Raw genomic sequence first — 25,622 nt, 5'->3', positions numbered from 1 at the left:
AACTTTCGATCGAAAAAATTTTTTAATAAAATCATCGATTCGCGAAATAATCGACCATATCACTTAAAATGAAACACCCTGTATATTCATCTAATACACATACGTAATATTTATAATATAAATTTATAAATATAAATTATTAAATCGTAAAATTGCTGTCAATTGTTTAACAAATAATTATGTAATACGTGTCGATAAATACATGGCTATAATATCAAAATGTTGATACAAGATTTTGAAATGTTTTGTGGTTGATGATATTTTACTTGTAAAATATATGTATTCTGAAGTTGAAAAGCACAGGTTTGAAAAACATGATGAATACGCACTGCAATATTCTAAATAATAAAATATGTGAATGCATAAAATTCTCAACAGAAATGAATGTGATTAGTACACTCTACCTCCCATGCCTTCATATTATCTCGTTCTAATTTCACAGAATCAATATTTGACGTAATTACTGGTAATATTGTACCGCGCTTTGTAATGGTAAATTTATCCAACACTCCTTAAACAACTCCTTATTGATTTTTTAATGCAAATACAGATTTTTCGAAATACAACTTTATGATATAGGCAGTGATATTTTCACGCAACGATATAAATTACATAAAATATCTGAAAAAATTATTTCTTTATCTTTGATTCGAAATATTCACATCAATATTAATACCTTACGTGTTTTTGAAAAAAATGACACATATGTTCTTATTTAATTTGTTTTCTTCATAATATATTGTTTATCAATAATTTTAAGCATTTTAAATTTTAGTCATGTGACTAAAATTTACATATTGCAAAACTATAATTATAAACAATATTATACTTTTGTGAAATAATGGCACAGCTAAAACGCATATCATTCTTTTACTTATTGTTAGAAAATAACACAATTAAAAAATTAGATTTCTCAGAAAAGGGGAAAAATTATTTTTTAATTTGACTGAAAAGTTATTGGCTAATCAAATAATATCAGCAAAAAGAATATACATTCTTAACATATCATTTTTATCATTAAGTGTGTGTGTATTTTAACTCTTAAAAAAGTATCCTCTTTAACTTACGACGATGTTTTTTTCTTTTTATTAATTATACCCTTTCTTTAGTTGTAATAGTTTTAATTATCTTTTATAAAGTTAAGTTAGTTCATTTTTTATGACTGATAGATAATACTGCGTAAGTATTTATTTAACTTTTAACTCATTTATGGTAATAACTTAAAGAAGACATTTTATGTGATATAATTATAAAATGTCACTTTTGAAGTAAAGGAGCGATATGTTTACTTTTAAAATAAGAAAGTTATAAATAAATCATTACAAATATTAATTATTATAAATCATGTGTCAATTTGGGATTCAGCAATATCTATTTTTTTGTCACGTTATGTAAAATAACACATAGCGAAACAAGAAGCCTAAGTTTATGTAATCGTTGGCATTTTATAAATTTTGCTAGCATGATAAAGTAAGCGGTAGTATAAAAAGAGTCTATAATCTAAAAAAATCGCCCATTAACCCATTATTGTAGCCGTTAATTTAATTTACCGCAGCACTCTACGTTTCAGATTATACTATATCTAATACTCTGAGATGGTAATAAGACGGTATCCTGTATAAAAAAATTTGGAACGAATTCATGAATTTAAGTGTATTAAAAACGGATATCTTTAATGAAATAAGAAAGAAGAAAAATGCTAATTATATTATTCATTAATTATTACTGTAGATTATATTATAGTACAGTATTACGTTATAATATTTAATTTATATAAAGTAAAAATTTTAAGATATGGCGGGTTAAAATTCACACTATATTTTGATGAAAGCTCGCATTTCCAACTCGGCAGTATATCCTTTGCGATAAACTGGACGTTCGTAAATATTTTAACTGGCCTAGCTTTTTGTGGCAATTTGCGTGAAAAGGGACGCTAAAAGCGAGATTGAACCCGCTATTGGCAAGGTACATTCGTTTGGCCGGCCGTTGTTTATCCGAAGTAACAAAGTTGAATTGCCCGTTAACAAAGCAAGATCGCAAACACTTTTTACGGAAAAACGGACTCTTTTTTGTTTGAGTTACGCACAGAGGTGGATCTGCGAAAATTAGCCACCATTTGTCTATCTGACTACTTTCGAAAACATCTCGATAGCATGTCGATTTATCAAAACAAAGCGAATTTGAAAAAAAAAAGAAAAATGGCATATATAAAATGTGTCCAAAAAATCAACTGCATTAAATTAAGCACAAAAATGTACAGTGCAGGTACATGCCGTTTATAAAATTCCATGTATGCTTCGCTGTATCGGCCTGTATCCAATTTAACACGTATATTTCATTCTGAAATTTCGGTATTATTATGCACTTTAATATGATATTGTGGATTTTAGCACCAGTGCTCGCAGGATTTAAACGTATCAATATGTTTTGCGGTTTCAATAGTGCTTCAAGCAATCCAATTAATGTTCGCGTGTCGATATGCGAGCAGACAATATTTCGTTCTAATTTCAGTACAATGAATACCAAATATCCTGATTTTTGGCGGTTTTTGTTTCCATTGTTATTTCCTCGTAATTACATCTCTCCTGTCCACGAAGAAAAAGATTTATTTTTTCAAAAAATTAAACTATAAATTGTATACTCATTATGCCATTTATTCATTGCAGAAATAAGTTCTTGGTTAAATTATAAAATAATTTTTCATCTACATATAACTAATTAATTAATTAATCGTTTGCGGCTCTCTTTGTAACTGTGACTTGACCTCATGTCTTTATACAGATTCAATAAACGCGTTATTCGAGTATTCAATCGAGATTGGATGATAACTGAAATAGTATATATATATATATATATATATACTGTTATTATATATATACTACGAAATAGTTGCTCGTGCGAAACCTCACGAGTCATGTATCGAGTCGCGTGAAACAGAACTCAAAGCTGTCTTCCAAGATTAGCTTTATCCAAGTTTCTGTACTGTATCGCGGTGTAAGTAAATATGACATCACGAATATCAAATTGACTCTCTCAAGATCCATATATTGAATCATATCACGTTTCAAGATTTTACTTAAATTTGTAAGTAGAATGCGACGGTAAATACACAAATCTTAGGTAAATATTAATAGATAGATAACGTTTTACTGTTAGAGACAGATATGAATTGTTTTAATAATTCAATATTTCCGAGAATATTTAATAAAAACAATTGAGTCGATAGTCGCGTGGAGAGCAATCACGATCGAGCTGATCTTTAATTTGAGCGCAGGTGAAAGACGGGAAAGTGGAAGATACGTGAAATTTATCGTCGGTGGACGATGCCCACTAACGAATGTGTCCCAGAGGGATAGAACGGGTGGACAATGCAGTTTTCCAATTTTCATCCCCCCACCTAGCGAATATTCGAGCCCCTGTTCGACCTGACCAGCTAGCTCCCCGCGCGCGTGCTCTCATCCTTTATCATCCACTACCCGAACAATCATAAAGCATGTTGATTCACGGTCCGCCGTAAATTTAGTGTTATTTTATTCTTGCTTTAGTGTCGCTTAAGCGGCACTTTTAACGACCCCCGACGCGCCACTTGAATTGCATCGTGCCTCGTTAGATGTGAGATCGTCGTACTCGTTGATTTTTCTGCAACTGTCTATCATGTGACATTCATTGACATTCGCCAATTTAATTGCATGTCACACGATCTAATTAATTGCTACAATTTCACGAGTTTCTCTTTATGCAGCATGAATTATTTGTCTTCTTTCCACGTACAAGAACGTTTAAATTTAAATAATATATTGACGCGTTTCATGAATTTCTCTTACACACGACTTTACGGATAAAATCACCAATATTGCATTCTTTTATTGTTACAATTTTGAATTTCGTGGAAATTTAGAACTTTTTGAAGAAAGGACTGTATATGCTGCTACAATATTAGAAATTTCAAGCACGCAAATGCTGTAGTTTTGGATCTGAATACATGTCGGACGTTACGTTGACACGACTGGCCGAGTTTTACAGTTTGTATCACCTTCCCTGCGAAGTGACAGTTATATACGATTACACTGAGAGAAAAGCTGAACCGGTATTCGTTCCGGTGACGGTGAGCAAGTAGGAGGGGTGGCTGAGACAGGAGCCTCGTCCGGGAAGAGTTACTACCGCTGCTACCAGTGCTCCTGTCCGAACTTGAAAAATAATTCAGCACGAAGTAATGTCCTGAATATAAAATACGTATAGGACCCGTCAATTTCAAAATGGAAGACGAAGTCTGGGCGGGAAACAGCCGTTTGCCGTATTTTTATTTATATTTGGCCTAGTTTAAATATAAGTCAAATTATAATCTTCCCGAGGAATTATAAAAAACCCTTATCTTCAGAACATTTTCAGAAAGCTGAGATTGAAGATAAAGTTAAATATTCATTTTTTTACATATTTATTCTTTGCTTAATTAATATTAATTATATTAATTTTAATATGAAAAAATGAGAGATCTGAAGAGTGTTAATAAAGTCGATTTATATACATTTTATTTGGATATTAGTATATATGATTTGCTTTTTATGAATCAGTAGTATCATGTACAGTAGTATATCAAATTGCTTTTTTAAGATATCAATAACTCTTATACGATTATAATAATAATAAAATTTAATTGTTTTTGCGAACGTTAAATCTGGAATGTATACTTAATAGTAAAACGATATACTTACGTTAGTACGTTCAGTGGTAAAGGAAGATATAGTTATGACATGATGTTCACGTTTAGTAGTAAATAGCGTGTTTACTCTTTACGGCGTCTATAAATACCATACGACCATAAAATTGTTAGGTACTAGTTAAAAAGCATAAAAACGATTTTTTAAATTAATAATAATAAATATTTAGAAATAAACGAATTTTATCGTACCTAACTTAATTGAGAATCATTTGGAAAATATGAAATGACATAGGATAGAATTTTCATTATGAATACTGTACAGTGTTTATTATATAGGACAACGTACATTATATACCAGGAGTGTAAGTTGAAGCTTGCCGGTTTTTATAGTAGGTGTCGCTAGCAGGATGTAGGCATTTCTATGATTTGACATATATACGATTTTGTTCTATGGATATTAATCTCCAAAATACCGAAGTCTCATTCCGTCAAAATAATAGCGCCATAGTCGTTTATATCAATAAATATGTCGAGTTTCGTTCCAAATAAAGAGCATTTGCGGCATTCGTTGCTTTTCTTATTTCATCAAAAGAAAAAAGCAGCTGAAGCACATCGTTTGCTAGTAGAAACTTATGGTGAACATGCTCCAGTGATTAGAACGTGTGAGACATGGTTTCGTAAATTTAAAAGTGGTGATTTCGATTTGAAAGACAATGAACATCCTGGTGCAGCGAAAAGGTTTGAAGACGAGGATTTGCAGGTGTTGTTGGATGAAGACCCAACCCAATCACAACAAAAATTGGCAGAAACACTTAATGTGTCCCGAGTAGCAATTTGCCAACGTTTACAAGCCATGGGAAAGATCCAGAAGTATGGAAAATGGGTGCCACACGCATTGAACGACATGGCAAAGTTATTTTGCAACATGACAACGCGCCGTCTCATGCCGCTAAACCCGTGAAGGACACATTAAAAACACTTAATTGGGAAATATTATCGCACCCGCCGTACTCTCCAGACCTCGCTCCGTCCGACTTCCACCTTTTCGCATCGATGGGGCACTCACTTGCAGAGCAGTACTTCGCCAATTTTGAAGAAGTCGAAAAATGGCTCGTCGAATGGTTTTCCTCGAAAGAAAAACAATTTTTTTGGAATGGTATCCATAATTTGCCTAAAAGATGGGCGAAATGTATAGAATCAAATGGCCAATACTTTGAATAAAAATATTTTGAGATTCCCCTGAAAATTATGTGTTTTCTTTAACGAAAAAACCGGCAAATTTCAACTTACACTCCTGGTATATAAAACGTTAAAAAAGCGTAATTATGTATTTGTTGTTCTTGAACCGTCTTCTTTTGCTGTAAAAGCAATTCATCTTTGTGATCAAATATGTAATCGCAGGGGCGGATCCAGACATTTGTCAAGGGCGGAAGGCCATTGACGCACCACAAGCAAAATTTTTTCAAGGTTAAATATAAAATATGAGATATTTAAGTTACTATTGGCATATTACATTGAAAAGTACTATATAATTATATAATCCAGGAAACGTTTTATTTAAAATTATAAACATAAAAAGAATAATATAATTTATAATATATATAATGGTGACACCAATACCCCGAATTTTGTTCACTTAGCGCGAACGAGTGGAAAATAAAAGCTGTAGCACAGACTTTAATCTTAATTTACTTACTTTTTGGAATATATAAAGGAATCTATATTTTTGTTCTTAGAAGATTCTTAAAATAAAAAATATTTTTGGAATATCAAAATTGTGATTAAGTATTTTAGAAATATTAAAAGTATGTATAACCTTTTGCTATAAATATTTTTAAAAAGGGAAACTCTCAAGGGGGCCCCCATGGCCCCCCCCCTTGAATTCGCCCTTGTGTAATCGTGCCTGTGTCATACTGTGACTTTTTACTCATCTTATTTGTAATTCATAACACATCGAAGCTCTACCATGAGAAAGCTTACGCCATAGTACTGGTAGGTGGTATTGCGAATTTAAGGAGAATTACGTCTCCAGAATTTGCGATGCATGACAAGAGAAATTGCTATAACGCGCCCACGTTCCCGTATTTGACAAATTCGAATATGTGGCATGATTTTCTTTTACATATCGGAATAAACATGAATATAAGCGAACATCGTCTTATTTGATATTTATAAGAGAGGCTGAAGCATAATTCAGTCAGTGATTATGTGAATTTATTCCGTGCAGATACGCAAATCGAATAAGAATTGATTGCATATATATTATTTACGTAAAATAACTCTTATCTAACTCTCTTAAAAATATAATTTTGCAATAATAAAAAAATATGATAAAAAGAATATATGTATTAAATTGCATCTTTAAAAAAACAGAAGCTCTTTTTTTGTTTTATATAAAAATATGTATTTAAATATATTATGTGATATATTTGCAATGATTTTATGTACTTATTACTGTCCATATTTATATAATACTGATAGAAAATTGTTTTTATTTTTTTCCAGTGCAAAATTTTGTGATTAAATATAAAAATGAAGATTATAATCATTATTAGAATCAATACATACCTTATTTTGTTGCACAATCTGTTGACGAGTTTTTTTTTCTTATTATATATAAAGAATATAAATAAAGTAAAAAGTGAAGCACACTGTAGACGCATATATTCTCCGGAATTTCATGAAATTCATTACGTATTCTTCTCGAACCTTCGAACGAAAGGATATAGCACGATACATGGTATCAAATTACCTCCGCATCCTTTGGCACTACGCGACCGCTTTAATCCCATTGACTTTAAGAGCTGTGCTCAAAGAAACAACGTGAATTGCGAGGGGCAGCGAAAAGAACGTTCCAGAACATTGAGATCAAATGGAGTATCGCAGGTCATTTAATGAATTATTTGCGAATGAAGCTAAATTTACGAGACAGTAGGTATACGAGGAAACTTGTATAAGGACATTTTATCTTTGTTTCCATTTGCGTGAAACTCTTTTTAAAAGAGAACGTATTTTTCATTTTATATGCACAATTGGAAAATTGAACAAATATACAAAATTTGTTGCGTAATTGGCAGGAAAAGTCGAGGTTTTTAAATATGGTTGGCGGAAAAAATTTATACTCTTATCCAGCTAAAAATTGTTTTCTGAGAGAGAGAGAGAGAGAGAGAGAGAGAGAGAGAGAGAGTACATTTATTTTTGCTATAATATTATTGCAAAATAAAATATTAAACTACATACAAATAATTTCGTGTTTATTCTCTTCCTCATGTAAAATTGCTTTATTGCAAGGTGTGTGATCATTTAAAATAAATACTTACACAAATACGTGTCATAAAATCTACTCATTATCTTTCTGTAACTAATTTCTCAGTTACAAAGCAATTCATAATTTCCACATATATGGACATTCTTTAAAGTCTAACTAATTGTAATTATTCTTCATTATTTTCTGTTATGAATAAAGACAGATTAATGTTGACTTTCTAGAACTGCATTGATATATAATATTAATTATTCACCCTCTTTTCCTCGATTGTATTGCGTACTATATAAATAGTTACATTATTTTATCACTAATCTAACTTATTATGATACAATTATATTCTACGATTATAATATTTTTAAGGTATTTCCCGAGCTAAATCAAGCTTTCTATTATTCTTGTTTTGTACGTACTTGCAATTATTGTAGAAGATAAATTCGAATCCTTCAAATAAATCGCAATCCATTTTTAAATTGTATATAATCTCTTCATTTAGCGTATCATATAATGCAGTTTATATATAATGTTCCTACAATCTATAAAAGTTTATCTTAACAATCTAGATTTGCTTGGTCGCATTTTAGGTACATTTCAACGTTGGAAACGGCAAGAAATAAGCGTGAAATACTGTCGGGTGTGCACTAGAGCAAGAAAGTTTGGCTGTTGCGCGCGAGTATTAGAAACCACGAAAACGGAAGCAGAAGTCCGGGCCAGTGCCTGACGTCACTTCCGGAAGAGACGTATCCGGCGTCACGTTGCATAGCTTCCGTGCGTTCCCCTGTAACAGAAAGGCAAAAAACGAGAATCAAGTGTCAGTGTTACACTCGTCAGCCGTACTTGTATCGCTCACGTAATCGTATGAATATTTACGAGTGCTGTATCAAATTAACGAGGTTTCACGCGATATCATCTAATGAGTGTCATTAGCAGGAACGCTTCGCATGAGCAAACGTTGAAAAATTGCCGTATTAGGATATTGAATCTGAATATCATGCGCCGGAAATCTTGATACTTTTTGAGAATAATGACACCACCCACAATCGTAAATCAATGTCGCTTCAAGATTACGGGATTATGGATTTTCTCGTGTTACAAGAGATCCATTAATTATTGCGTTGTTTGAGGGATGTCGATACGCGTTTCTCTACCGTTCTTTCATTCTCTGCTATTTAAATTTAATACGATGGTACAAAGATCAATTTGATGCAATTTGCATAGCAGGTATCACCAATTATCATCAAATTTTCAAGATAGCAATTTTAACTGGCTTAATAAACTTATTATATCAACAAAATCAAATGTAATTCACGCGTAGCAAAAAAAGAAGAGATATTATTATTTTTCTAAATATCGAAATAAATTGAGTAGTTCTTGAAATTTTTGTGCTTAAGGCAACCAATCTCTCATATAAACTGCATATAACGAAATAATTACGAATAATCTGATATTTACCAAATCCAAAAAAATAGCGGTAACGTTGAAACTCGCACATTGTACGATGTATTCAATGATACATCGCGGTGCGCTTCGCACGTATGGTATCGAGAATGTGTAAACGCAATCAGCTTGCATGGGACAGTTGATTTTGTCAAGATTGAATCTGCAATATTTTCAGGCAAAGCAACGATGATTGCGTACGTCACAGGAAATTCAAAAAAGATTAGTAAATATTTCAATCAAACCGCCATACTATATAAATTACTCCACGGTGTTGATAGAGCGATAGGAATAAAAGAATTCATTTTACATTCTCTATTTGCACACCGACATGCACCTATGCTCGATTGCTATAGCATCGCTAGCTGATGTGGAAAGTAGTTAAAATCTTAAGGATGAAAAAGACCTTAATTCCAACCGCCGCGACCCTTTGAAGTTTAGATCCCAATCGCGCCTTCATCTTTACGAACATTAACAAGAATGAAAACTAAACTTTACGAAGAAACCGGTAATAAGTACTTTATTTTCTGAAATTACGCTTTTAACGACTTCTTTGATTACGCGGCGTTGATCCCTTAATGGCTAGAATACGTCAGCTTTGTGGTTCGCAAGTAAACTTTGCGAATCATTTTTTTTCTTCCGATGTTCGAGAAAGACAATATCGATTTTAAAAATATAAAAGAAAATTATATCAACCCTAAATAGATCTCAATATTGTCATAGAATAACGTTCAATTTAGACGCAATAATAATGGACCAATATGAGACAGCCCCGCAATAACAAGGTTTTCGATGAACCGTGCGTATTCAGTAGTATAAGAGTCGACATGGTCAGCCATATTGCATAAGCAATATATCATCAAAATTCCACCAATGTCTGAATCCATGCACGTGTACTCACTAATTACAAATTAATAATTAATTTCTTGATACGAATAACATGATGTATTGCGAGATGTAAATTCAATTCCACGATTACGCCGATCAAATTACCTCATTTAAATATGTTTATCATTGTAAAGAATATTGTTTTTATTGCTACACGCATAATAAAATTGTTTTAATATTTCTTTTAAATATTTATGCGTTTTTAAACTTATATGTATTTTCAATAATATAATAGTATTATAATATTCTAATGCTTTTTAATGATCTATTAAAAATACAATACGACAAATACACGGAAAGAACGAGTGAGCGGTTTTGCTGAAATTTTTGAAAATAATTTGACTATCAAAATAATTATGTAAGACGCTTAAGCTGGTTACTAGACCATCAAAATTTTTTGCAATATTGCCTATCATACTTCACAATTTTCTACATAATTATTTTAATGAGCCAACAAAGTTATTTTCAAATTTGTATCTAGCTTGATTTTTAAATACTTCAGCAAAATTGTTTCTTCGAACAATGTAGGTTTTCTGTATGTTAGGTCATTATATTTAATAAGGCGGTAGTTATTAATATGCATAATGCAGAATTCAATAAGGATCGATAACGATCGACTATCAATGACAATTTCCAGAATTCGGGTGACAATACGTTGCCCAGGCATGCTTGCGTACAGCCAGAGTATGCGTTCAGGTATTCGTACGAAAGCAGTATGAATCGCACGACCGATCGAGGCAATCATGACCGTGAACATCGCCATCCGTGTTAGTGGGAATGCGACACGCGTGTACGGGCACGTGGCACGCATACGCACCGGAACTGCACGCGGCGTCGGTTAAAGCGGAAGCAAAATCTTTGCACGTGCGATGCATTTACATCTGGGAGCACAATAATAATCTATCATTATTGATTTGTGATCGCTTATATGGCAACACTTGGCTGCATCTACTTGGCACCCTCCTGCATGAACAATTCGAAATGCAAATGACGTGCAAACGCTTAATTATATTCCTCATTACTGTTACAGTTGTCTTACCAATTTCATGATAATTCAAACGTTAGAGAAAATCTTTTTCTCTTTAACTATTTAAAAATGGAAAACTGATATTTTAGATCACTGACTAAGGCTCAGTTCCACAACTCACGGTTAACTCTTAACAGAGGTTCAACTTGTTTCTTATCTTTTTTCAATTCTAGAATTGGAAAGAGACAATGAATAAGTTGAATCTCGGTTAACCGTGAGTTGTGGAACTGGGCCTAAGTGACTACAAATAGCTACTGTTAACAAAATTTAAATCATAAAATCATTTTACTACAAAAGAAAATGTTATAAATAATTATCAAGTGTAACTTACAATGATTGCATGTAATCTGCTTTATATGAACAAATTGAACGATGGATAAAAATTGAAATAGTGCAATTAATCGTTGATAATTAATTAAATTCCCCCAACTATAATTTCTTTATTAAACTTTCCACAATTTTCTATTAATCTTGTTTTTCCAAATATTCCAACCTTTTATTATTCAACGCCGTTTTCACACTCAAAGTATTTAAGCTCTTCTGAAAACTAACTGCGATATATTTTAAAATAACATGCGCTTAATTATAACGAGATTGATTATCGAGCTGAGCGAGAGCGGAATTAAAAATTAATTTTCAATCTGCGATAGCGGTCCAGTAAGGGTCGTATAACCCGTGCAAATAGTTTCCCTCTCAAGTCAATAACTTTTTCGAACGACCAGCTTGGAAAAAGGAAAGACAATCGCCAGATGACGTAGTAATTAAAAATTTACAACAGCGTATTAATAAATTCATAATTACATATATAACGCCAATATGCATGCAAGAGTTATTTTCTAAATTTTTATACACCACTCACTTAATTATTGACCCGATTTTTAATGAAGTATATTTCAGCATATAATAAGTGCGAACGTGCTCGCATTATAGCCGCGCGGAATCATAATGATTTATGAGCGTTGGAAGTTCACGAGTAAGTTGCACTTTAACTCATCCGCTCGCTCTTAGCAACTCCTTAGACACTGTCTCGGAAACTGTCCGCTTGCGCCAGAGAGTTACGTCTAAAGCGAGGTAAAAGAGTACAAAGTTATACAAAAAATGAAGATTCGTAGTTAATGAATGCACAATGTTCCGGCTCTGTTGCATGATTCGCACATGTAAATTCGTAAATAATTACTCTATGCGTAATTAAAGGTAGATATCGGATGAATAATTAATGCAAAATGATTTGGATGTTTCCTTATAACAAACGAGGAAGTCAGAAGATTAAGGACTTTGTTAGTTTAAATCCCCGTTTATGATCCACCCTATAGCTAGCCGATAACGAGCACATTAACTAGCTTCGAAAGTATCTATTAAAGTGTGCATTGTCGTATTAAATGAAATAAATGGATCCCGTAGTTTAAGAACTCTCATCGCGGCGGCGTAGTAGATATAGGCAGCGAGCGAAAAATTAGCAGAATTCCGCGAAAGCCGAAACTCGCGGATTTCACTTTGCACAAGTATTTCGGTTACGAAATTTAATAATATCGTACCTTAAAACGATGCCATAAGAGGAACAGAGAGCGCGATAAGAAATGAAAGAAAAGATCTAGAAGAGCGGAGAGTTTGGAGCCGTGGTATAAACGACAGTCTAGGGAGCTGTTAGGTATTAAACTCCCTGCAAACTTCCGCAGTCCGTCGTGCTCGATATATATTTAAAATATCTTGGAAGTATCCATGAATCGTCTAGACTGAACCGGCGACGTACAGAGACTCCAGGGATTCGTAGGACGTCGGAAAGTGATATCATAACTCGCTACAACGAAATGTCCCGATTTGCAGAGTCACATTTAACGCTTGTTTATCCTCCTATCGTTTCTTAAAAGATTTTAATCGATTTTCTTGACGCTTTCGTAAATATATCAGCAAGATAAATCTTTTTCCCCGTTCGTTCGTGTTTAACCCTTTGCGTACAAATCTAGATAGCTAATGTCCAATCGATTTTTTATGGAAGTTTCTCGAAATTTCAAAAATAATTACCGTAAAGTGGGGCTAAGCGAGCCGGTTTTTAAGGTTTTTCGCGTGAAAAAAGGTTAAATACATTAAATTAAATTCTGATGCTTTGAATATATAATCTCAGACATGTTAACTTTCAGATTAACTATTTACAACGGTTATCGGAAGCATAGGAATTGAATTATTAATGGCAAAAGCCTGGCTCGGTTTACCCCGCAAGGTGGGGCTAAGCGAGCCATTTGTTTTAAATGCAAAACTAGGTTGCTGGTTCGATTGAAACGACAAATTTATAATGATTACGAACTTTATTTCGTTTCTAACAATAAACAGAGGTCAGGAACATGTTTTACAACTTATAAATTAACTCATAAATTCCAATTCTCAAACAATAATGAAAATAAACAGTTCATTTATAATTTTGCGTAACAAAATAATCATCAACACACTAAAAAATGTCTTCATCATTCTTCAAGTTAGAAAAAACATACTTCTCGTTCTTATTATTCTTGATTTTCAATTTATAAATGATGTTTTGACGAGAAACATTCCGTATTTCAGGCACCTTAGGAAAAGAGAAGTAGAATTCTTTTTGTCCTTCTGTTTTTTTCAATAATTCCACTTCGAAAGTGTTATCATCAACATCAGTTACGATTTGTCCAACTCTTAATACCTTTCCTTTTCTGACGTCAGAAGTTTCGTTTATTAATATATATTCCTTATCAGCAAACGAGGAATAGTTTTGATTATCACAGGCTCTTGTACGTGGTCTCTTTGCAGCTATTTCCATTTCTGGCTCAAAATCATCAGTGGTCTGATTAGCATCTACAGATTCTTGAGATTTTTTCGGTCTTCCCCGTCGTCGTTTCACAGATGCGTCTATATTGTTTTCCTGGGAGGATTCTACATCATTCACACCTATACTTTTACCAGCTGGAACATTCACTTTTTTTCCGCGACTAGTAGGTGGTTTCTCAGACGATTCAGAACGTTGATTTTCTAAATGCTGAATGAAGACATCAGACCAATCAGTGGAGGCTTTTGCACTATTATCTGCATGTGGTAGTTTTCGTAAGATGCAATTTCTATCTGGAGGTACAAGACCGCAAGTTTTGAACCCAGCTGTGATGTTGTTTTTCATATTCTTAACTTCTTCTACCGCAGATTTGAGAAGTTTGGGAAAAACAGATTTAGGAATGGTTCCTCGATTTTTAGATTTCCAATCGTTTAATGTTTTTCGCCAACTTGTCATTATCGGTCTGAATACGGCGACATCTAAGGGTTGTGTCAAATGAGTTGAATTGGGAGGGAGTAGTACGAAAGTAATATCATTCTCTTCGCACTCTTTGATTACGGTGTAAGAAACATGACTCGGTAAATTATCTCCTATTATTACTTTTTTACCAGGAAGTTTCTTGAGTGCTGGTAAACACAATGAAAGAAACCAGTCTTCAAAAATGTCCATATCGAACCAACCACTTTTGCTTCGATTATAGCGAGCGCCATTTAAGCCACCTTCAATCCATGTAGGATACAGATGAGTCGATTTGTAAACTACGTATGGAGGAAGAAGTTCACCATTTTCAAATGCTGCAAACATGACACTCGTAGATGATTTTGAAGAGTCTATAATTCTTTCAGCATGTCGAGATCCTCTTCTTACAATAACTCGTGAGCTTCCAGGATCATCTGTAAAATTAGTCTCATCATAATTAAGTATGTTTCCGGGAGGAATGTCTTCGAGTATAGATTCTAAATTATCAAAATAATCATTGATAATAGAAGCGTTTACTGCAGCTCTACTTCGTTTTCGCTGAAACGTGTGGATAATTCTTTATGTCTTGACAAAAAAGAAGATATCCAATCTCGACCTGGTTTGTTGTTTTTAAACGGTACTACCTTTTTTCCGATTTTGCATAAATATGCTTGCACAATATCACATACGTCATTGTTAGTAAGCGGAAAACCCCATGAACTTGAAAGAATTAATCCTTGAACAATGGCGTTTTCTTCATCTTCTGTTAACGCACAGGGATAACCGTGTTTTTCAGCTTTATCGTTCCTTACTTTCGCACTTAACGTTGCTCTAGGAACATCATATTTTTCAGCAACTTTGTTAATGCTTAGTCGACCCGCCTTGGCTTCATGGATCGCTTTTTCCATCTGTTCTGAGGAGTATTTAAAAAGGCGGGACGATCCTGTTGCCGGTTTGTAGTTTCGAACCATGGCTCGCTTTACCCCTCAAATTTCAATGATTCGAAAAAAACCTGTGTAATTCGAAAAATAAAAATGAGAAAAATGGTACTTTAAATAGCTTAAAATTATGTCAATGAGATTGTGAACAATACCTGATAGATCGATAACAAGAAACTATCGTATAAATGTTATCTACGTGAGTTGTTTGAAACAATATGAGAAAAATGAATAATCACATTTATTAAATGCCCGTGTTAAGTCGATATTTACCTACCTGCCAAATTTTTTGAAACTGGGGAAAATTAAAGTATCACACTTACACCACAATATGCCGCAGTGCTAGTTCTATCCGAATAAGTAATAACAAGAATTCAGAGTTCGTAAATAAATATTCACACGCAGCTCGCTTTACCCCACGTGGCTCGCTTAGCCCCACTTTACGGTACATTATACTACATTTTTTTCCAAAATTAAGTATAGACTAATATTCTTGAGGCTTTCACGGGTGTTACCTATGTGACAATCTTGCGTTTCGCGGGTTTTCTCCGTGTTCAGATCCATTCTTGGAATGGAACGTTTCGTGAACCTTGCAGTTCACTTCATCAGGGCGAGGAGCAGCCTGATACTTTACGAAACGTTGGCATTCCAAGAATGGATCTGAACACGGAGAAAACCCGCGAAACGCAAGATTGTCACATTAAGTATAGACTTTCGTTCTAGAAACTTGAAAGTACGTTCATGGATTTTTAGATATTTTTAATCACTATAAAAATATATACATGAAGAAGTGATCGGACGTGAGTTACCCAGGTTTATACTCAGGAAAAAGTATTTTCACATTGCACTGTAAGTATTAATACGTATAGGTATAAATATATAATATCCTTCGCGCGAGCGAAGAAACATTTTAATGGATCGCGATAAAATATGGATCACGATGAAAAATTTGCAAATCGTTTTAAATACATCGTACTCGGTACCTTTCTTATGTTCTCGAAAGTCAGTTGCAAGAGAGGGGAAAGAGGGTAAGCTCGAAAGTATCCGAAAAAAGAGAAACAAGAAGAATGAAGAGCCGCGCTTAAATCGTGAAATTAAAAGGAGTCAAGAGAGAGAGAGAGAGAAAGACGTTTTCGACGGAATCCTCGACTATCCCTTGGCACTCTCCGTTTGCCGACTTTCTGAACGTAGCAGTATAGCTCCGCAAACGGACAAGATTGTACCGCTGCTACGTAGCACAAGCGGCGCGAAAACTCGGCGATGAGCAATTAGGAAAATTGAATTCTGGTGTAATTAACTTTCTTAATTAATAGGATCGCGGAATTGTATCTTTAATCTGACCGACCATAAATGCCGTTGGCAGACGTTGTGCAAATGTTCGAGTGGTAAGTGACGGAGGAAGGAAGAGAAATGATGTTAAAGATGGTTAAGGGGAATGCGAAAAGGATGCAACGTAGACAGGGTGAGAGATGCAGGTAGAACGGGGGCGAGGCCGTAGGACTACCGTAGGAAACGACGACTGCGACGCCGGGATGGGGAGTCGCTGTAAGTTTTGATATATGCGCGACATTATTTACGATCGCATAAGAATTAGCTCAGACGGCCGCCAAAGCCCATCCCCCAGCAAGAGCGCGCGCAAAAAGACCGGCATCAGCCGCGGACTGGCACTGCACTCGAGATGTTTTTGCACACGACGCATTGGCTTCCTCAAAAGTCGTTAAATCCTGTGCCGCATTCGACAAATCGCAAGCAAATGGCACTTCTTGCAGTACAAATGTTCACCGGAAACATTCACAAATATTTGAGAGGAGACGACGATGCGATCTATATGTAGCTATCCCTTCTAAATTAAGGCTTAGAAAGTTTTGTAATACCGTTAAATAATAATAATATATTAGAATGTATATAAAATTGTGTTCAATGTGATTAAATGAGAATTTCATAATTCCGCCTTCTCTTATTTACGTGTTTCTAAAAAAAGTTTACACCTAATCTTGTTGCTGTCGTTAATTATCTATTGTTTATTTATAACGATCTTCTAATTAGTAGCCATTTATAATTTTAAAGAAATATATTCATAGATTGCTTGAGCTAAAAACTTGTGCAGAAATATTTCAATGTATATATTTTAATTATCCTATATAACTTTTGCGAAAAATATTTCATATTTCGATATGCTTTCAGAAAATTATTAATTAAATTAATGCTCATTCCAATAAAATCGCATAAAATAGTTTGCTCATCGCTGATTCATTGTACAGACCTCAAACTTTAATCGACGATGCGAAAATTTTTAATGACTTCAATTCAGTTCTCTAATCTTGAGGAGCTATAATAATTATCAGCTTAGTCCCGATTATCAGTAGATGCCAATAATTAATTGGAGGATGATCAATTATTGGTTATCCTCACAGCATTTCCGAGACGGCCGAAGAAAGTTTTCTTCCCTCTACCATTTTTCTTCGATAAGATTGAACACAAAGTTTTGATATAATCTCACTAGGTCGACATTGTTATACGGGAAACCCATGGATTGTTTTTGAAACAATTTTTAAACTAGTTTAAGCGATCTTGAAATTATACGAAATATTTATAATACGCTGCGTATCTGCAATTTAAATATTTAATTCAAGGAAGGAAAAACTAGAGCTAACGTCAAAATTTGTACTATAGTTATTGATACTAAGTCTGTAAAACCCATTTAATTCATATTAATTAAAAAACACTAATTAATTTCAAGAAATCAAAATGATATAACTATAAAAAATGAATACCAAACATATTTTAATAAAAGTAATTCAAATTTGCAGATGTAACATAAAAAAAATTGAATTGCTTGACATTTTTGACAAAAAAATTTATAATTGAGTGGATTATTTAATAAATCCATCATCAGCTCCGAAAGATTAATATAAAGTATTAATATAAATCAAACAATCCATAAATTGACTACATAATTAGGGGCAAATCTTGAGTTGCATCTTTTTATATTCTATCATAAAAATCTATTTGTTAATTTTAATTGTGTGTGTGTGTGTGATAAGAGAAATTTTATTTATGACTTTATTTCCGCTTCTCGTACATGATATTCGCGTGTCATCCAGCAGTATTTTCGTGCAGTTTCGCTCACATAAAAATGCCCACTGTCCCGTTTAATCCCATCGCAATGGCACTTCCTTCGAACTCGGCTCGTCCGTGCCGATAAACTGCGCGAATTCGCAATCTGCAAAACTAGAAAACAAGTGGCCGGACTTCTGATTTATCGTTGGGTTCTCGCACGGCCGTGCGAGTACGTATCGTGCCTGCGGTTGATGTATCGTACGCGTACGTACATACACGTGAGTGAAACGTTATTGCAAAGTGACTCACGATCAGACGAAAATTCAGTTTTGCGATACCGCGCGCGAGTGGATTTAACAGGGTTCCTTCGTCGTGTTTGCAGTTTTTCCGTATCTCTTCATTCCAAGCGGTTCAACAGATTCACCTATTATAAATTGCGAAATTATATATGTATAACTGTATCCTTGTATATTATGCAATTGCACATATAATCGCAAAAATTAATCTACTAGATATTTAATTATCTCACTTTTTTCCAGTCATGATACCTCTATAACTTACACGCGCGTTAAGTACTAGCGTAACGAGTAAATGTACAATTTATACGTGTTGCTCGGTCCGGGGAAGCAACGAATTAATTCTGTATTCTCTCGGAGATTTACTCCGACGTACACGTGTATGTATGTGAGAATTCTACACGGAGTCATAATTTTACAGTATTTAAACTGTGTTTATGACTATATAAGTAATAATGAGATTTCATGAGCTACGTCAAGTATAATATTATGTTTTTTGCTTCATTTTTTATTATCTCGTTGTATTAAAAATATAATGAGCTTTTATTAAAACCGAATTGCATGATATCCAAGAAAAAAACTTCATCTCTCATACCTTTTTCTTCTTAAAAGTTATATTGCACGTAAATATGTAATTATAGGCACAAATTATTTATTATAATATATATTCATCTACAAAATTTTATATTCAATTAACCCTAGAATGCTATTTATATGAGTGATACAGTATTGCTATCCATTTTATGTAATTTTACGTACAAGCAAATAGGACACTCTTAATTAAGAATGTATATCAAGTACAATCTCTGCACAAAAAGTAACTGGAATTGGAAATTTATGTATTTTATATAAATTAAAATGAATGTTATATACATATATAAAACAGTTCATTAAAATCACTATTTATATTTAACAATATAATTTCACAGTATAAATGAAAATTATCTCATTTTATCTTAATTATTTAAAAAAAAACATCTACTTTTTATTGAAATAATTTTTTATACAGGTTTTAAATCGCCGGCAAACTTTTTGTTTACTTTAAAGTACAAAATGGAACAATCTGTAATTTTTTCATAATTTTTTAGTTTCGTTAAAAAATACATGCAATACATCCTTAATGTAACATCAAATTTTCATACATTTTCCAAGGAAAAAAGAATAAGCACACTCAAATTCAATCTTAAAATGATGTAGAGTATGTAGTCCAATGTCTTCTCATAATATTTACTAATAAAATATGTAACACAGAATTGCTTAAAAATTAAAATTACTTCACACTTTCTGTTATAATTGGGTATTGTTATAAAACGACCAAGGACTTTAAACAGATACATAACAAATTGCATTTTTAAAAGCTTGTACCCTCGCTTGTGTAATTATAAATTTATTAGTAAAAAAATAAATTACATTTTAGGTCAAATAGACCCAAATAGATCAGCAGAATTAAATAACAATTCTAAAAGACGAGTTCAAAAATTATGCAAATTATTCAAGAAAACTTAAAAAATTGGATTCAATAACATTAATAATTCATACATCTCGATATATCTCCCAAATCCTCCGTTATATGTTGGTCCGCAATATTCGATTTCCACATCTACCACGATATTTACGTCGATACACCCTCGTAAAAATCGGACGATGCACTTCGCTTAGTTACGCTCGGGCGAGACGGTTTCCTTCGGGCGCGTCATAAACCGCGTATATCCACAATCTACGAGGCCGCGAGTCATCCAAGTTTTGATTTATGGTCGCACGGGACGCGTTTCGCGTGCGAATAGACACGGGATTAGATAGCGCACACGCGTGCACGCGCACACACGCGCTCACGCTCTTGGGAAAAATGCGACTCCGCGCGCCACAGGCGCTTCCTCGCAATAACCTCCGAAGGGAAATTCACGATAATAGAGACTATCCACGTGAATTTCGCATGCAAGTGTCCCCGCGATCCCACGACGTCTGCCTCCGGGCTCCATGCCTTCACAGATCCTTGTCCTCTTCCATGCTATTCATTCCATTTCATCCGGCTTGTGTTCGCATACATTTTTCAGTTCCTACTAATGTCTTCATAATTTCCATTACTTTTACTTTGTTACTTTATTTTCTTCTGTGCTCAGAATTGGGAAGTAACGCGTTACTTATAATGCCGTTATTATTTTCGTTACTTTTTTTTATAACCATCGTTACTTTTTTCTATTTGTAATAATTTAATTTAATTTAATTTAAATATTTTATAATAGAAATTTAAAAATATCAAAAAATGTTTCATATTTCATTCCCTAAGCTGCATTCCGATAATCACTGTCAATATGTAATGTGAATTATAAATTTTCAGTATTGGCAGTAAATATTGGAATGCACTCTTAATAACGACATTGACGCTTAAAAAGCGTCAATGTTTAATAAAATTTTTAATAAAATCCACGTTGCAATTTAATTTCCTAAAAATAAGCATATATTAAAAAAAATAAAAATATTAATATAAAAAATTATTTAAGATTTTTATTAAATATAAGTTTAATATAAAAAAAAGTTTGCTATGTAGATACCAACTTAGAACTTTAAATTTTAATATTGATTTCACAATTAATATTGATTATTACATAATGTTTAAATTAAAATTTTTTTAATCTAATATCTTACTGTAACATTACAAAAAAGTAACGAAAGAAATAACGAATCGTTACTTTCCAAATAACGATAATGATAACGTGTTACTTTTATAAAATAACGCCAATCCTATCTGTATTTACAGATGATTGTCATGCACAAAGGAAAATCGATAAGACTATTCGATAGGAAAAAACAAATGACTAAACGTTCACATTTAAATCTATACTCAACTTAAAAAAATATGTTAAATTGTGTTTAAAAAATGATATACAGGTCAGAGGTAGCGCAAATAATCTTGTCCCTTTTTTGTATCTTCTTTGACTTCATCGATTATATTTAAAACTTATATTTACTTTCATTTTTGTTCTTTTTCACCTCCACGCACGTCTTTCTCTCTCTCTCTCTCTCTCTCCCCCCCTCCCTCCCTCCCTTCTCTCTCACATTTATTATTCTCTCAATCTTAAAGAGGAAAAAGTAAAACGAAATAAGACGTGCAGCGAAGCTTGAATGGAGAAAGGAAAGTAGCAAAGAGAAAGCAAAGAGAGAGAATCTCCGTTTATATCTACTTCTTTCCTCCACAAGTTTCCTCCTTTCTCTTAAACTCCACTCCCTCTTCGTCACCGTCCTTCTATCTATGAACCGCAATTTCTCTCCTTCCACGATTTCTCGTACCTCGTCCCTCGGACATTCCCGCTTTTCGTCTCGCGCAGGAGTACACGCGCCCGAGCAAGCGATCTTCCGTCTTTTCCATCCCTTCGCAATCCCTCCTCTCTCCCGACCCATCTCGCCCTTCCGCTCCTTTTCATCCCTGCCGTGGCGACCGAGGGGCTGAGCTAGACAAATAGCTTCAGCGTGAAATACCGCCGCCTCTTTAAAACTTTAAAGTGTTTCAAGTAATCCTAAGGCACGACTTTACATCATGCTTGTACCCCGCGGAGGATACACGCAAGCGTAGAAGGAAATAGAATATCGGCGCACCCGGTGGGCTTCCGGCTACGCTCGTAGCATATCCGGCGACAGCGAGATTTCCCGGAAGATCCCGAGGCACGTAAGTATACTGTTATTATATCATTATGTTTCGCGAAGTATCTAGTATACTTTTATACATTTTTCTATTATATCACGTTATTTTAGTTCTTTAACTCGTTTTGTCTCTTCCATTTTATTTTAAACACATATTTTTATGGCATATACAATCAATAACTAAATATATATAAATATATGTATATAAATATATTTATGTATTATAATAAAATTATTTATGGATATTGCTTGTTTATTTTCTCATTATAATCCACGTGAGTAGTAAAAGACTCAGACTAACCTTCCTCAACGACTAAGCTGACAGTGGCTGATCGACCCTCCGTCGGCCTGCATGAATAGTTTCCGACGTCATCTTGAGTCACCGACGCCAAAGTCAACACGGATACTGTACGTGCCGCACCCTTTTCCGTCTCTACATTTATCCCTCCGCGCGCTGCCTGAATGAAGAGTAAACAAGTGTTAGTTCAACGATGAAGTAAGTAACAGAAAATCTTTTAAGTGTTTGAGAGATATAGAAACAAAAACATATTTCATATTTTCCAAAATTTATGACAAAACCGGAAGAAACACGGGATGTGTTGTTAATTTAAGTATTTTCTATTTCGCCGAATTACATATAAAAATTTGTACATTATTTATGTTATAAAATTTTATGTATTTTATGAATAAATTTGAAAAAATTTGAGTTTTTGTTTCTACATCTTTCACATCACGTTTCATGCTCGAACTGAAATTTCATTATCTAAATGCGTATTTTATGTATATTAAAAGCGAAATCGAATACTTCTTGAATCAATCAAAACAATGCAAACTATCATTTACATAATATAGAGATGAGTTACTCCATAAAAATGAAATAATGAAATAGTACAGTAAAGCTAAATTGACAATGCATAAAGTCACAAGTCGCACATGCAAGAAAATAATAGGATCTAACATATTCACATCTAAACAATGTTATAATATTAATTTTATGCTCATTTAAGAGTTTTATTATATCAAAAAATAAATCTTTTATTGCTTTCAACAAATAAATCGTCAACTACAATCATAAGACACTATTCCGAAAATAAGCTTTAATATATATTACAATTTAAACATTTTAAAATGCAAAGAACGTTTTTTGTATTATAACACATAATAAATAATGTAAAGAAAAATATCACTGAAAAAGACTGACGAGTCTCGGATGGATGTTTCAAAGAACGCGCATATTGACCAAGCAAGATAATCGCGAGCAGTCTTGCAGTGGCAAAACCGTCAAATCGATCAGCTTTCAATCATTACGTATCGCACGAAAGAAACAGCCGACGCAGGCTATCACGCAAACAAAAATGTTGAAAGACACGGTTAGGGACACCATATGACCCATATCCCTTCGCGTCAAGTGTGATGATATACGAGCACCCCTTTTTTTCTCCCGTCCTTCTCGATTCCCGGTCGTCAAACAGAAATTTCATTAGAGCGACCCAGCTGAGGCTGCATTACCTGGAATGTTAGGAGTTTGTTATCCCGAAGCCATTGTACACCTCTGATGGGACGGGTCTGATACGGCGACAATATGACGCACCTCAGGGTGATCGTCGAGCCTGATGGCACCCTTTGCTCCCGGGGACCCATTATGTCTGCCACCGGTGCTGTACTCTCGTAGCCTGGAAGTCATGTTCGGACAAATATCATGCGGTGGCTGAAGCAATTGAATGACCGCGTCGTGACAAGATTACGCGTATATCCGATGGTTGAGGGGAATAACCAAGATGCGCCACGTCGCGACGGTGAATTTTTCAACTGAATCTGAAGATTCGGGTAGAATCTTGATTTGAAACGGAAATACAATCGAAATTCCTTAATCGATGCATTGATTTAAAAGCAACAAGGTTTGTCATACTTTACTTTAGTACCAGCACACGCATATATTAATCATATGAAGTTAAAGTTTTATTTAGATGTGCTTATCTATTTGCATTGTTTATTTCATAAATATATTAAATTGATATAATATTAATATATTTTTGCATGAAAAGTTATGTTTGTGGTACGCGCGATAGGTGAACAATACTTCTATTTATCAAAAATAATTTCTGGTCGTTGATTACAATTGGCAATAATTATTAAAACATGTATTTATTAGCAGACAAGCAACTCTAAATTGATTAATAAATCATTGTTAAATGCAGAGGCCAATATATTTGTGGTATTTCTGCATATTTAAATTAAACATGAAAAGCAAAGTGACATAAATCTGACTAATATATATCATGTATCGACTAAAATACTTCGGACATTATTTACGTTTGCTTTATATAAAAAAAAAAGTGTTTAAATGGAAGAAAACATTTTTTTAAATGCTTACATTACTTTAATACGTAAACAGGTTTTTCCTCAATTTCGGCGAGCAGTAAATGTCGAAATAGCGAACAAAGCGATATGCGCAAAGAAATTTGCAATTTTTTAATTGACAACGTTATAGCGAGCGTAATATATCATGAATACTCTCTAATTGATGCAATCTGTTCTCGGTTTTAATATCTCAACGAACGGAATTAATGCACTAGACCTCCTCCGGATGGAAAGAAACACTCTGCGATGCCGAGGGTGGGCGCTTTTGCGCCCACCATCAAGGATACTCGACAAATGTTATGTAATGATTTTAATTAATGCCAACGTTACATATCTACTTTCATTGCGCTGGTGCTCTGCCGACGCAGCACAAAGTACAGAACGCTGAGGTAGTAAAAAAAAGTATAATAACGCGCTCACGCTCACGTAGATATATTGTCAAGCTTGTACATTTTAATTTGGAAAGCAGGGACTTGTATTCGTTTAATGCGCTCGCGCATTAAACGAATACTTGCCCCTGCAGCACTGCAAGCATCAGTCTTTACAAAGTGTACCGTAAATTACTTCGACTTGAAAACTCTTCGGTTCTCCATTACACATACGATAAATTGCAAACGGGCTTCCCATTATGAACTTTGCTATGTAATGAAACACCATTTTCTTTTTGTAATAGATCGCATCTACGCACGGTTGCCTTTCGTCTTTAGATATCTGAGAATATCACGCTAACTTCCTTTAAAATTATAGACAGAAATAGTAAATATACAGGGTGTTTCCAAATTAAATGGCAAAACTTCGGGA

At 33.9% G+C, this 25,622-nt stretch overlaps 1 protein-coding gene across 1 annotated transcript in view; it reads right to left on the bottom strand.

Annotated features, from left to right (window-relative positions):
• Positions 1–8,268: 8,268 nt before the first annotated feature.
• LOC108731081 (hemicentin-1) overlaps positions 8,269–25,622 on the bottom strand; it is a 121,485-nt gene continuing 104,131 nt past the window's right edge. Inside the window, exons 5-7 of the mRNA XM_018461168.1 lie at positions 23,970–24,133; positions 22,762–22,918; positions 8,269–8,703 (exon numbers count right to left, since the gene is read on the bottom strand). Coding sequence (XP_018316670.1) covers positions 8,567–8,703; positions 22,762–22,918; positions 23,970–24,133 — 458 coding nt within the window. The 3' untranslated portion in view covers positions 8,269–8,566. The remainder of the gene's footprint in view (positions 8,704–22,761; positions 22,919–23,969; positions 24,134–25,622) is intronic.

The sequence above is a fragment of the Mycetomoellerius zeteki genome, unplaced genomic scaffold (genome assembly GCF_001594055.1).
Source record: "Mycetomoellerius zeteki isolate Tzet28-1 unplaced genomic scaffold, Tzet1.0 scaffold12, whole genome shotgun sequence".
In the NCBI taxonomy this organism is placed as follows: Eukaryota; Metazoa; Arthropoda; class Insecta; order Hymenoptera; family Formicidae; genus Mycetomoellerius; species Mycetomoellerius zeteki.
Note: the sequence above shows the minus strand (reverse complement) of the source record. Positions and strands in the feature narration are given on the sequence as shown.